The following is a 15,801-nucleotide window of genomic DNA, read 5'->3' as shown; positions in this document are numbered from 1 at the left end:
ATTTCTTTTGATACAGTGTGTGTTATTTTGCAAATATATAATAAATTGAAAAAGTGGAGGACATTTTGTAAGTAAAATTTGAAAACATTGTTTTTATTTTATTGTATTAAAATATTTATTTGTAAGCATTTGCAAAATGATACAATCTAAAAAAAGAAAAGTTGATTTGGAATGCAGAAATTTTAATGAAGCATGGACAGAAAAATACCTTTTTACGAATATTGGTAAGAAAGCAATTTGTTTAGTTTGCCATTAAACCATTGCTGTTTTCAAGGAATATAATTTAAAGAGGCATTTTACATCAAAACATCCAAAATATGCATCGTTTTCTTTAGAATAACTTAAAAATGCTGCAGACAACTTAGCAAAAAACTTAAATAAACAACAAAATATTTTTAGCAAACAAAGTAACATCGAGAAATCTACCACACAAGCAAGTTATGTTATTGCACACAAAATTGCTAAGTTATGTAAACCTTTTTCTGAAGCAGAATTTGTTAAACAGTGCATGGTAGAAGTGTCGGAGATATGTTGTCCTGAAAAAAAACATATTTTTGAAAATTTAAGCCTGTCAAGGAGAACAATAGTACGACGGATCGAAAATATTTCAGGAAATTTACTCGACCAGCTAAAAACAATAATTGCTGATTTTACATATTGTTCTCTGGCGTTGGATGAGTCCTGCGATATTACTGACACAAGTCAATTATTAATATTTATTCGGGGCATTAACAAAAAATGTGAAATTCGCGAGGAACTTCTTAGTGTGCATCCAATGAAAGATACAACTACCGGTGAAGACTTTTTTAACGCTGTTGAAGAGTGTTTAGTTAAAGTAAATTTACCTTGGAACAAAATAGTAAGCATCACTACGGATGGCTGTCCTAGTTTAACAGGGAAAAATGTGGGCTTACTAAAACGAATCAGCGACAAAGTAAAACAGTTGCAGCCAGAACAAGACATATTATTTTTACACTGCATTATTCATCAAGAAGTGTTATGTAGAAAAGTTTTAAAATTGAATCACGTCGTTACTGTTGTGACAAAAGTTGTAAATTTTATCCGGGAACGTGCCTTAAATCATCGACAGTTTGTTGAATTTTTGAAAGAAATTGAAAGTGACTTTTACGAAATTCCTTACTACACTGAGGTGAGATGGCTTAGCATCGGTAAAGTTTTGGACAGATTTCAATATTTGCTTGATGAAATAGTATCCTTCTTGTCGATAAAAGAAAAACTACATGATTTTCCTGAATTGCAAAATGAGGCATGGCTAAACGATTTGTCGTTTTCTGTAGATATTGTAAAATATTTAAATGAACTTAATGTAAATTTACAAGGGAAAAACCAGTTCGCTTTCAATATGCACTCAAATGTCAAAGCATTTATGATAAAACTAAACTTATTTGCTGAGAACTTTAATAAAAAAATATTAAACCACTTCCCATCATTACAAACACGACGAGAATTATTGAAAAATTCTGATTTTCTTAAATATAGTTCAGTAACACAAGACCTGCATACTGAATTCCAAAGAAGATTCCAAGATTTCAAAGCTATTGAAAAACCTTTGTCATTAATTAGTCAACCTATCAATTTCGATGTGCAAGAAGCTCCTGTTGAAATTCAGCTAGAATTAATTGACTTACAGGCAAATAATTTATTAAAAGAAAATGTTCAATCAAACGAATTGAGTGCTTTCTACGGTGCTTTGAATACAGAACATTTTAAACATTTTTTAAACTATGTTCAAAAATACCTAGTTTTATTTGGTTCGACATATATTTGTGAAAGAACTTTTTCGTTGATGGTTTCCACGAAAAATAAATATCGATCACAAATTACTGACGAAAATCTACACTCGCTATTAAGGATTGCTACAAGTGATTTGGATCCCAATTTTGAAGAAATAATATCACATGAACATTCGCGATTTCACGTTTCGCATTAACTATTATAGAAGTTATACTTATAATGAGTATTCTATTAATTTTAACGTTTAATGTTTGTCTTTTTTTTTATAATTTTATTTAATATTAGGTATATTTACAAAATATGTATCAATATAAATTAATTTGTATCGTTAAAATATAAATAAATAAGAAAATAAAATCTTTCAATAACTGATTTATTTAATTACCATTAATTTATTATTATTTTTCTAACGCCGACTCCACTAATGAAGGTTGGCTAAAACACCATTGCAAATTCGTCTCTATTTTCTGCTTTTCTTAAAAGCGTCTGTGTGTTTAACCCGGTCCAGTCTCAAATGTTTTCAGTCAGAATATTTGTCGTCTACCAGGACCCCTTTTTCCTTCGAACAACTCGTACATATCATTTCTGAGCATGTGCCGTAAATATGCTGTCTGTCTCCTTTTAATGGAGGTCAAAAGTTCTCTGTCTCTTTCCATTTCGTGCAACATCATTTTGTTCGTATATGATCGGTCCATGGTATTTTCTAAATTCTCCCAAAAAGCCACATCTCAAAAGCTTCCGGCTTTCTCATTAAGTCAGCATTAACAATCCAAGCTTCGGCACCATAAAAAAGAATAGAGTGGATATACAACATTTTATCAACTAATATCAGATTTGCAGATTGAGTCTTTGGTGACTCAGAAATGTCCTCATCTTTAAAAAGTCTACCCTCAATTGCTCTATTCTTGATCGAATTTATGATTTCGAATTTAAATCTTCCGTAATCCAGACTCCTAAGTAAGTATTTCATTTTGTCCACTTGCTCAATATCTTCATTTTTTATCTGGTTCTTTTTCTGGATCTTCTTATGATTTAATATAATGACCATTTTTTTTTCAATTACGTGACATATTTTACTGGGCATGTTTTTCGCATGTATTCCCAAGTAGGACAATTTATTATTACCATTTTCTAATTATTAACAGTCAAATTTCTTTGTCCAAATGCTTTAAAATAATACTTATAGTATTTATTTCTTGGGCAGGGAATAAACTACACCAAAAAAATTCGCGTGGGCACAGCGTACATATCCGGTATAGTCCTCCGGCCCGAGAGACATTTTGAAACTTTCATTTTGGCCCGCGCTTAAAAGGAATTGCCCACCCCTGATCTAAGCGGTTTTTTAAAATTTATGGGTTTTGCAATATTTTACCGTCAGCGAACGGACTAATAGTAGAGGATCCGATATAAGGCCGATCTGCATCGATCTATTTAATGGATAACGTGTGCGTGAAGTAACAATGTATTTTAAACGGGATTTACTTTTTCGCACTGTTTTTGACACACTTTCATATAATCAAATATCCTTAACTTTCGCGTTGTCATGGTGATGACATAATGAGCAATAAATTACAAAAAAAAAATTGACAGTTTTGTGGTTTGAAAGAAATTAGAATGTTTAAATAAGTTCTAAAAATTGTAGAATAGGAATGAATTCCAGTGATGAAGAGTTACAGTTTTTTTATTTGTTTATCGTAGATAAAATATTGTATGAAAGTGTGCGTGAAGTACTTTTTGCGAACTTAAGCGATGTATAGCACTCGCTCCGTTGTCGCTTGTGCTCTAAACATCACGTGCATTCGTAAAAAGCATACTTCACGAACTGTTTCATAAATAACTATTTTCATATATTAAAAAAAATGTTTCGACCCGGGTAGATATTATTCCAGATTTTCAGATTTCAGCAGTGTTAGATGGTTGGGGCATATATGGAGAGCAGGTAGCGTAACAACTATAAACTCAATTTTACAATGGAAACCCGGACTTAGAAGGAGACGCGGAGGAACTAGAATAAATGGTTACAGGAAGTAAAGGAAAATTTATATAGGGCAGGAATTAGAGACTATCAGAAAAAGACAGAGGATAGAAAGAACTGGAGAAGCACAGTCAATAGTATCGAGTAGCAGACTGGGACTAATCTGCTCTAAAAAGATGGATCTAGATAGCTTTTTAGCAGCTCAACCCCACCTGGTGTATTTAGCCATTTAATTTTCTTATTACACATTATTATTGGTACATCAAAAATTAAAAGGACGGTGCCTGTAATAAAATCTAAAATTCAAAATTTAATCAAGAAAAATAATAAATATTAAAATTTCCTATAAGTTCAAATTTATTTATTAAAATTTTTGATATAATTTTCATAAATAAATTACTTACTAATAACACTTTTTTAATTAATTCCAAAAAATCCATTTTGCAGCAATAATAAAATATTAGTATTTGTAAAATAAATATCAATCATATCATAAATAATACAGGTTTACAAAAAAAAACTAAATTTCGGACTATTTGACGAAACCATGTTACAAGGGGGTTTTTGGGGTGGCTGATCACGAATCCGGGGTCCGCTCACCTCTTTCACGCCAGGTAAAGGTCATTTCAAGGTCAAATCAAGATAAATCGACAGTCGCTCTGAGAAAGTATATTAGGGCGTTTTTGGTGTCGCTGATGACGAATTTGTGTCCGCTGACCTCTATCACGTCTAGTTCAAGGTCAAATCAACATAAATCGACACAATCGCTCTGAAAATATAGGGGTTTTGGAGTCACTGATCATGAAAACTGCGGTCCGTTGAGCTCTACCACGTAAGGTAATGGTCATTTCAAGGCCAAATCAGGACAAGTCCACAAAACTGATTTGACCTTGAAATGACCTTTACCTGTCGCGGTTGAGCTCAACGGACCCCAGTTTTGTGATCAGCGACCCCAACAACCCCCTAATATACTTTTTCAGAGCGATCGTGTCCATTTATCTTGATTTGACCTCGAAATGACCTTGAGCTAGACGTGATAGAGGTCAGCGGACACAAATTCGTCATCAGCGACCACAAAAACCCCCTAATATACTTTTTCAGAGCGACTGTCGGTTTATCTTGATTTGACCTTGAGATTACCATTACCTGACGTGATAGAGGTCAGCGGACCCCGGATTCGTGACCAGCGACCCCAAAAACCCCTTAGTCATATGGTTTCGTCAAATATTCCGAAATGTATTTTTTTTGTAAACCTGTTTAATCAAAAGAATATCAATCTTTTAATTTAAATAGACAACTTTAAAACATAGAACTGCATTCACAACTGTATTCACAGTAAAAGTTTCAAAAGATCACACATTACGCTTAAAGTAAGAGGTAAATCAGCAGACGAGTCGTTGTGACTTCCAAAATATGACAACACCGCTGGAAGTGACAACGCACCTTGAACTACCCTATATATGGAAGCCATAACGTATGCTGTACGCTTCGGTATATACGTATATATATACAAAATTTATTTTGGTAAATCCTTTCCCCTCAATAGGTAGACCCATTTTATAAGCCCCCCTTTTACCAAATACACAATTTTTAAAAAATAATTCCTAGTAGAAAAGGTGGAAGTCGGACAGCCTCTTCTGTATACCGGAAGTCACAACTTAACGTGCATCAATATATATATATATATATATATATATATATATATATATATATATATATATATATAATATATATATAATAGGGGTCGTTTTTTTAGTTTTCATCCCTTCATTAGGGGGTATTTTACTTAAAAAATATCGTTATACAGGGTGTTTCATTAAGAATGTCCAATCTTTTAGTTGTAGATTCTAGACCTTAAAATATTAGGATTTAACCCAAATCACTCAAATAAAATGTGGCTCCTTACAGAGTTACAGGGTGTTTTATTTAACAATTTAAAAACTATTTTTGCTCAGTGGTTTAAAACTTTTCGACGTATCCTTTTCATACTTGGAAAAAAGTGTAAGTATTGTACACCCTATAAAATTATGTTAAACAAACGTTTCTGGCTATTACCAGAGGCGTACGACAGGGGACAGTGAATGGTTGACCCTTCCCAAATTCTACGCAACTAGCGGAAATGCCATTTTAGCGCAATTTTTCGATTCTCCAATACTCTCCATGTAAATAACATACACTTCATTCGTAACGATAAAGTCATTAGTTTTCGAGATATTTGAAGTTAAACATGTAAAGGCACAGATATTTGATTAATGTATTGTGCCGCTTAATTTTAAACTTCAAATATCTCTAAAATCAATGATTTTATCGTTAAGACTGAAGAGTATATTTTTCATTCATAATGAGAAAATCATTAGTTTTGAAGATATTTGAAATTAAAAATTAAGCAGCACAATACATTAATCAAAATATCTGTGCCGTTACTTTATAAGTTTAAATATCTCGAAAACTAATAATTTTATCGTTAGGAGTGAGGAGTGAGTATATTCTCTATTGAGGAATAACACTACTTCATCAAAATTAAAATCTCTTTTCGTAACCCTAACAAATAACATGTGTTTGACATACTTGTAAACAATACGTACGAGTGCAATTATTAATTCAGACAAATGCGCGCGGCGCTCAATGCAAACTTATGCGAATGTACTCAGTTGCGCACCTTTGCGCAGTTTGTCTTATATATTTTTTTATTCCTTACATTGTAGTCTTTCATATAGTGAAGGATTTAATTTGGCACAAGATGGCACAATAAACGTAATACGCTGTCTAAACATTAATTTTATCAAAAATTGGATAGGTTTTTAGACAGCCGATTATATCAAAATCACCTTTCAGTGAAGGTAACTATGCTATTTTAATCTTTAAAGTGTGTACTTTTATCTCAAATAATTACTTTTATATTAGCTATCCACATAAATGAAGTAATAATTACAGTAAAAGGCAGCCTCTGAGGATTTAAATTTGATGTATAAAATTATATTGAATTTTGTACTTTTGATCATTAATACATCTGGCCCTAACAAACATAAAAAATCAATTTTTGCTGAGAAGTTGCATCATGAGTAGTACAAACAAACCCCTTAATTTCGGCATTCTCAGATTTATTTTTTTTTTTGTACTTACGATCACGTTTTCTTCAATTTTGAACACTGTGCGGCGGCGTCTTACCATCATGCATTCCTAAACATAATCGCGATTCAACGCTGAATGCTACATTATGTCATTCTGCCACCCAATGCTGCCGTTATGTGCACCAATTCAAACGATGATGACAGTGGTCAGCAGTCAAAGGAAACACTATTCGTGGGCGGAATGAAACCAGTCCAAAGGCGTGAATGCGACGGTCAAGTGTACGCACAGTAGAGAATTATCAAGTAACTCTATGAGAATACGGTAACGTTATAAATAACATGTAAAGTATACAGTAAAATAGCGTTACCGTATTCTCCTAGGGTTACTTGATAACTCTCTAGTAACCGGTCTACCTACTACTCCAACCCATTGGTCAGCGATTTGACGCGTAGTAGCAAAACGGTCTCACAGAGCCAGTAGTCTAAAGCACCTATATTGACGCTCTTGATGTCTCGGGTGACCAGTTGGTCTTCTTCATGTTCCTTTACCTTCGTTTGTCCACACACGACACACACATAACCGTCATTACCGTACAATTAACACGACGACCAATTTCGCGATACAACAAAATTCATATCTCTAAAGGCAACAATTCTACCCCTGTCAAAATCGCCAACATGGTGGAAATTTTGGTGTCTTCGAACTTCGAACTCGAGGCATTTTCTTACACTGAATACAATTAAACAGGAATAATAACTAAAAATTTCTGTACCAGCCGGTCTTAATAAGTCGGTCCCTTCACAAAAAAATTTAAAAATAAAACTTTATTTTTACAAAAAGTATAAAAGATAAAACATTGATATTGTTATCGTAGCATGCTTTAAATGTAGTCATTCGGTTGCCAAAAAATTAAGTCCAAGAATTTATTCCTTCTGTGTGTAAAACTTCTACAAGTACAAATACAAAATATATTATTAAATAGTAATAGGGAAAACCCTAAAAAATATATTTTACGACATGTTCTAATTTTGTAGGACACAATTTAAAGCACATCCTGTTAACAAAAAGGCTCTCCAGCCACCTACACCTCCAGTTTCGAAAGGAAAACGATCTACAATACCTGAACCCTTTAAATTAACAAGTGTTGCACCCAAAAAGGTAAGTTTAAATTTATAATAATTACAAAATCTAGTACCTTTCCCTCCCGCTTTTATGCATAGTATAGGCAAATTCTATAGACCTTATAGAAGGGTACTGTCCTGTAACGTTTCAGCATAGGATTTTGTGCACCAACTGAGTTGGTGCATGTGGCTTGACAGTGACTGCGGTATTTTCAAGGGACAAATAAACTTGACCATCTGTTCCATTCAAACTCTTCTTCTAGGAGAGTATATATTCTTTGGTATAGGATCCGATATAAGGTCGACCTGCACCGATCTGTTTAATAGATAAAAATGGTTTGATATGTAATTTAGTATGTTAAAAATTATAAAAAACAAGGGATGGCCGATATAAGTTTGTCCTGACTATAATTTTAATATGTAATGAAAAAATGATTTTTTTATAAATAAAAAAAAATTGGCCCGACAGATATTATTTTAGATTTTTTGGATCATTCGACACAAAAAGGTCTTTTGTAATTTTTCTCTTAAATTGATCGTTTTCGAGTTATAAACAATTTAAAACTAAAAATAAAACGAAAAATGACGATTTTTAAGGCTCAAAAACACAAGTAGACAATATTATTTTTGTAATCATTAAGTACCTTAATTCAAGTTCAAACCTTCTTCTATCGGGTCCCGATAAGAATTGGTTATACGAGGTTAAGTTACCTTTTCTTAATAAAAAAAGATGAGAAGTGCATAGATTTTGATTTTTTTATTAACCTAATTATATAATTATAATAGAATATTAATATTCCGAGATGTTGAATCGGGTTTATGTCTTAGCGTAGTAAAAAAAAACAATAAAAAATAATAAAAAAAGAAATTAAAAATATAATAAAAATAAATACAAAAAAAATAAATATTTACAAAAAAAAAAATATTTACAACCAAAACAGTGTATTATTTAGATAATCATTGTAATATGTTAGTTTGTTATGTATTTAGAGTTAGAAATAAAGAAATAATTCCTCTGATTGAAAAAAAAAATTTGTTTGTTTTTAAAATAACAAAATATCTGGCTAATTGGTTTGGCCAAGGCCATCAAATTCACACAAAAAAAAAGTCAAGACTGGTATATTATTTGACAAATAATGACATGATTTCGAAGTCAGTTAAATATGATATAATGCCCTTAGGCGTTATATTTAAATAACTAGTTTAATACTGTCAAGTTGACAAATAACAACCTAAGTAAAACTATGGTTACCACAATTACGTTACGACTATTCCTGATAAATGTACTTATTTGAAAACTAATTAATTCAAAATTTATTCAAATCTTTTGCATATAAAGAAGAATTTAGTCGGACATTAAACGTTGAAGGCACCACGGGTATTATAGATAATAACGCTTTGGGTCAACGTATATACCTCAAGCGTTATTATCCTTATAATACCTTTGGTACCTTAATAACTAGTATTAGTAATTTGTATTAGTTTTAATAATATTAATATGTATTAGTATTAATATTCTAAACATGTATATGGCTAAATAGCTAAGTGCTAACACAAAAAAAGATCTCGTGAAAATGTTGGTATGAATTCGCACCATGTGACTTACTTGCATGCCAATAATACGAGTAGAAATCAGATAAAAAAATAATAAATTTAAGATACGTTCTTTTTCAGCATTAGCTCTTATTTTATAACACAACATCATCTCAAAAATGAATCTCTTTATTTTTTAAATTGGCGAATATTTAAATGTAGATAAAATTACATCACTTTTTTTAGATCGGTGAATCTCCAAAGAAGACTCAACCTGCTTTTCATGCAAAACCTGTTCCAAGATCTCTGTACGAAAATAATGTACCCAAAATCAATCATTCTTTGATGAGAACACAAGTAACTAAACCTTGTACACCATCCTTTATGAAAAAATATAACGCCAATCCTATTAAGGCGATTCCGAACATGAATGAAAGTATTTTACAACAGCCTAACGCTAAATTAAGGGCAACCAAACCCTTACCATTTAGTTTTGAGTTACGGGATCAACATACAAAAAGTCGAAGGGATGAATTAATGCGAAAATGCATCGAAGCAGAACAGAAAGCCCGGGAGTTTCATGCCAAGCCAGTACCTAAATCAGTATTGGTACAGTCAAAAAAGTTTAATACCAGTGGAAGTTCTCGATGCAGTTTATTGATGACTACGAAGACGGTATGTATGCATAATACACTAAGCACCAAAATTAACGCACCACCTTAAAAATGGGACATTTTTGATGTCTCGTATTTCCTAAACCTGGTGTCCGATTTGAGTGATTTTTTAGTATATTATAGCTTTGTTTTTCAAGAATATCGATGTAGTAATATTATCGCTACAGGGGTAAGTGTCATTGTATACCGGGTGTAACAATGAAAGTGTTTTTTCCTCAAAGTTTGGAACACCCTGTGCAAAATTCTAGCTTATATAAAATATTGAAATTAAAACTCAACTGTAGCCTTAGGCTTTCTTAACATTCTGCTTTTTGACTCATTCGCATATGCTGGATAATAAAAAAGTTAGGTACTTCAACAACTAGCAATGCTATTCATCAATACAGGGTGTTTCTAAATAAGTGCGAAAAACTTTAAGGGGCAATTCTGCATGAAAAAATAATGACCGCTTGCTTGATAAACATATGTCCGCAAATGCTTTGTTTCCGAGATACGGGATGTTGAATTTTTTCTTACAAAATGACGATTTATTTATTGCTCTAAAACTGGTTGAGATATGCATATGAAATTTGGTAGGTTTTAAGAGGTAGTTATTGCTCATTTTTGACATACAATTAAGAATTTGATATTCACCATTGGCGTGTATACGGGTATAAACATTTTAGATACATCCCTTATACCCGGGAGGTAGTGTCATATTTGACCGGAGCATTTTAGCATGGCTGTTTTCTTTTTATTTAGTTAGGTGTTCCAAAGCTTATTAACAAATGATGTGTCAGCTGGCCCAAAACCGGGGATTTTAGGCAAGAAAAGGTAAAATGTGAAGCTTAATGGAAAAACGATACAACTTATATGTCAAATATTTATCTCCTTGATTTACATGTATATAGACCTAGAATACCTTGCTACTGGCTTTCACCCAGGCGATAATTATTTTTTGATAATACTACGTTTTTATTATTTATACGACACAATATGATAAAACAGTCTCTATTCTTTTATAGAATCGTAAACTATGCATTTGATCATATTATGATTGACCTCCTCAATAAGCAAAGTTGTTGTACATGAACCCCTGAAGCTTCCTAAGTATTATTTTTATTTTTTTTTGACAAATTGTTTTTTCTTAATTTTATATGATGTAGAACCAAAAGATACATACAACCCTAATTTTTCCCTTATAGAATCGTAAACTATGTATTTGATCATATGATGACCTCAAGCAAAGTTGTTGTACATGAACCCGGGAAGGTTTCTGAGTTAATACGACCAACCTAAGTAATCATTATTTACGCAGACACCAGAAAAACAATTATGAAAAAGATTGTGAGGGATTGAGAGAAACGTTAAATAAATTAATTTTATTTATTTATGTTAATGTAATGTTAAATTTTACTATTTTTTTATTTGAGTCGTACTAAATAATTATTGATGAATTTATATACGTAAATAAACAAAGTTGTCGTTATGACAACGCTCACATTTTTAGCTTGTTTCAATGCTTAACTATTTAGATCGGAAATAAGCCACAATTAAATTGAAAAATCGGGTCTCATTGTCAAAATACAAATACATTTGTATTTTGACAACGACACCCGATTTGGGCGTCGAAACGTTAAAAAAATTATTCTTTCAATTTAATTGTGGCTTATTTCACATCTAAATAGTTTAATCATAAAAATGCCACAAGGATTCAATGCTTTAAATTGCTTTAAATGCTTTAAATTCACTTTCACATGTCATTCTTTCGTTCTCAAATGATGTTTACTTATAGTCTGGGAGCTAATGTCAAATTTTTACGGTGATTTTGGCACGGATTCTATGAATTTATTTTGGTGGTTAGTATTTATTTGATAACGAAAATGTCTGTCAGCTCCGGAACTTTTACGCAAGAAAAATAATATGAAAGTAGATAGAAAAAAACCCTATAACTTATAAACCACTATTCTAAATGGGAAATAAGCCACAATTTTACTAAAAAAATTATTTTATTAACGTCAAAGTTTTTTAACATATTAAAAATATTTTTAAAGATATTTAATTGAAAAACTTATCGGACCATTTTCCTGGTGACCCCTCTATGGCTTCTAAAAATTTGCAAGCCAGATGGATGCTGCAGTAAAGACAAGAGGGAATTCTAAAAGTTGCATGTAATTCACAACCCCGTCTACAGCTTGGTAAAATTCCAACGGAAAATGGGCCTAGTTACTCTATAGGAGTAATACTAATAGAAATATAAATATAAAAAAATAAAAATGTACACAATTTTTGTTCAGTTGTAATGCGAAGGCAAAACTGTCATTTTCACTTAGTACAGAGAGCGCAAACCAGCACTCTAAATCGACGATTTTCGCCTCTTATTGGAGGCATCATCAGAGAGGCGTAGGTTTGCTGTTCTCTGCCCCAAGTGACGAAACTCCGAGAGTCTGTCCTCGCACTGCAACTGACTTTATGGAATAGGTGTCTAGCGACATGTGCTAAATGGAAGTCAAAGTTTTTCAACCTAATAAAAATATTTAAAAATAATTTTAAAAGATATTTAATTGAAAAACTTATTGGACCATTTTCCTGGTGACCCCTCCATGGCTTCTAAAAATTGTAACTGCAGTGAATACAAGAGGGAATTCTAAAAGTTGCAATTCACAACCCCGTCTACAGCTTAGTAAAATTCCAACGCAAAATGGACCTAGTTACTCTACAGTCCCTCTAATATACTTACCATTGCACGTCATTACCTACATAAGAGATCTAAGTTGACATTGTTGCCCAATTAGAAAAAATTCTTGGATTCATTTTAAGTTAAATATATCACATAATTATTGCGAAGTGGATTATACAATAAAACAAATTAATATTCAATGTAAATAAATAAAAAGTTTAGAAATAGAAAACAATAATTAAGTTATAATCTTCTGTTAAAGTAATTAATAAAAACAGTAAATGTAATAAAACAAATACTTATAGTAAAGAATAAAAACAAATATGAAGTGTCTTCACCGCAACTGTCAAATAAATGTTACCAATTTATGCCAAAATATCGCCTTCGTTCGATTACAGTTACAGTGTGTTCCGAACAAATGTGCTTCATAAAAACGCTTTATAATCCATTTATACAAATTAAATGAAACATATTCATGCCTATTCTGTAACTCATTTCGATGATAGAAGTCAGTAAAATCGAATAGAAGTGGCCAAGTCGAATAGAAATAGTCCAAATCCGTATTCCATAACTACTTCGGAATCTCTACAATCGTAATGTGAATAGAAATCACTTCGACAGCGTTTACCCTGTCGAGATGAGATTTCGATTATCGGAATTATTGTGGTTGACGCCACGGTTCTTAGACATTACTACGGTTACCTAAATCGACTAACCAATGAACATTAAGGGTGAGATTACGTCACGAGAGTTTACTGTCATTTGAATCGTAATATGATTTTTTTCGAATCCTGAGAAAACCAAGTATTTTAGAAAAATTTAAACGCAGGATGCAAGATTACATTATTACCGAGGGTGGAAAGCCCCTTAGAATAAACAAGAAGATTCTATTGAATGAAATATTTGAAATTAAATATCACACTTCTCTTTTATTTTCAGCCCTGTAACTTACTAAAATAAACATTATAGAAGTTTTCAGGGACTTTCAGCACTCGGTAATAATGTAGTCTTTCATTCTGAGTTTAAATTTTTCAAAAATATTTATTAGTTTTCTCAGGATTCGAAAAAAATTAATACAATTAAAACACATTGAGAATTTTGACATGCGTCAAAATTTTGCATTAACTCAATGTAAAATTCTGAACTGCTGAATTCCAGCTTCCCTAATAATTATTGTACATCAAAAGACATTAGAAACTATTTGTAGAGGATTGAAATCTGCATTGGAAATAACTGTTAAAATTGGTCTACGTAATTAAACATATTCCAAAATTTTGTAAAAATGTAATACATTTTAGTTTTCAGCCCAAACTGAGGCCACACACAATGCAATAATGTTCACATTTTTGAACTGTCAATATTTTTATTTTATCATCTATTGTTTAAAAACAATACAGTTGATAAGATACCCTCAGTTACGGAGAAAGGATTAATAATAAAGATTTTTTTTCAGTCAATGGTGTGAGAGCACTGTCAGTTAAATAGTAACGTGTGGCCTTACTTTTACACGCATACCCGGTATGCGTATGTTTCACCACCCGGTATAAGATAAAATGTGTACTATTTGTCTAATTATTTCATAATAACACAAATAATACACAATAACACACATTCAATGATCGAAAATCGTTTAAAAATATGGGAATGTAAACTCTTGTGACGTAAAGTCAAAAATATAAGTCTCCCCACCACCGTCGGACAAGACAACCGTAATAAAGTCTAATAACCGTGGGTTGACGCAAGCGCATTTTGTTTTGTTTTGACGTTTATATTTTATATATAAAAATAATTGATTACTACTTATTTATTATTTATAGTCTATATACCTTTTTTTAGATGCTTAACTTTTAGTCTGTGGTGTTATTTGTTTAGAGAATTATATATTTCATTTAGACATGTTGTACGAGTATGAATTGGACCTAACCTTATTTATTTGCTATTTGGCATCTGAATGTTTCCCATTCACAGTGTTGCCATATTTTGTTCGCTTATTTCTTGTACAATTTCAATCAATGGTATATGCACAAGAATAGCATACGATAGACTTCTTATGCGTTAATTGATAAATATATTTTACCAGTATACTTGTATATTTAGCCTTTGAGCATGGGATCACACATGTTCATTAACTCGGCCCATGGAGAGTTAGAGCCATCTTCTCTAACACTCACATGGGTAATTCCTACCTGGCGCGTCCATGTCGCGGGGGTGGGCACCTCTCACTTCAGTAGGCCGGAGTGAACAGGTGGCGAAGTTCAGGTAGGGACCCAGTTCTGTGGGGTATAACGCGGACCCCTGCCCAGGGATACGGGTGAAGACCACAACGGCGGAGACGGCGTAGAAGAGGATCTTCGGTTCGGCGTCAATGGCGGAAGTGGCAGGCCTGTTTTTTCGGCATACCACTGCAGAATCGGATCTAAAATGGGCGGTTGTGGATTCTGGTTGGCGAAGAAACATCGACGGCGAAAGAAAAGGAGCAGATTGGGCTCTTTAGTCCTGTAAGACAACCAATCTAAAGGAAGAAAACCTTGATTACAAATTACCCGGTCCTCCTGGTAGGGGGTTAAGACGTCAGGCCGGTTCCCTGTCACTTGTAAAAATTAGAAAAATACCAAAAAGCCTAAAGATTGCCTCGGAATCTCGGACGGATTAAATAATAAATGACTTCGGCGACGGAAAAGGATTATGAACATTGGCACCTGGAATGTGCAGAGTATCAGCGGAAAGATGGAAGAAATAACTGAAGAAATTAAAAAACTAGATATGGATATAGTTGTCTTAACCGAAACAAAGAAGAAAGGGATAGGTATAGAAAAAGTAAACAATTATGTACATATATTCAGCGGAGTTTCAAAACACGAGAGAGCGAAAAGAGGAGTATCCGTTCTAATACACAAAAAACATAAACATAAAATCACTGACTTTGAAGCAATAGACGAAAATATAATAAGAGTAAACATAACGATAAAAGAAACACCTATTACGATACTTGGGATTTATGCAATCAGTGAT

At 32.5% G+C, this 15,801-nt stretch overlaps 1 protein-coding gene across 1 annotated transcript in view; it reads left to right on the top strand.

Moving 5' to 3' along the window:
- LOC114330701 (targeting protein for Xklp2 homolog) overlaps positions 1 to 15,801 on the top strand; it is a 95,414-nt gene that overhangs the window by 67,099 nt on the left and 12,514 nt on the right. The window contains exons 6-7 of the mRNA XM_050644057.1: positions 7,837 to 7,960; positions 9,703 to 10,131. Of these exons, the coding sequence (XP_050500014.1) occupies positions 7,837 to 7,960; positions 9,703 to 10,131 (553 nt within the window). The remainder of the gene's footprint in view (positions 1 to 7,836; positions 7,961 to 9,702; positions 10,132 to 15,801) is intronic.

The sequence above is a fragment of the Diabrotica virgifera genome, chromosome 2, assembly GCF_917563875.1.
Source record: "Diabrotica virgifera virgifera chromosome 2, PGI_DIABVI_V3a".
In the NCBI taxonomy this organism is placed as follows: domain Eukaryota; kingdom Metazoa; phylum Arthropoda; class Insecta; order Coleoptera; family Chrysomelidae; genus Diabrotica; species Diabrotica virgifera.
Note: the sequence above shows the minus strand (reverse complement) of the source record. Positions and strands in the feature narration are given on the sequence as shown.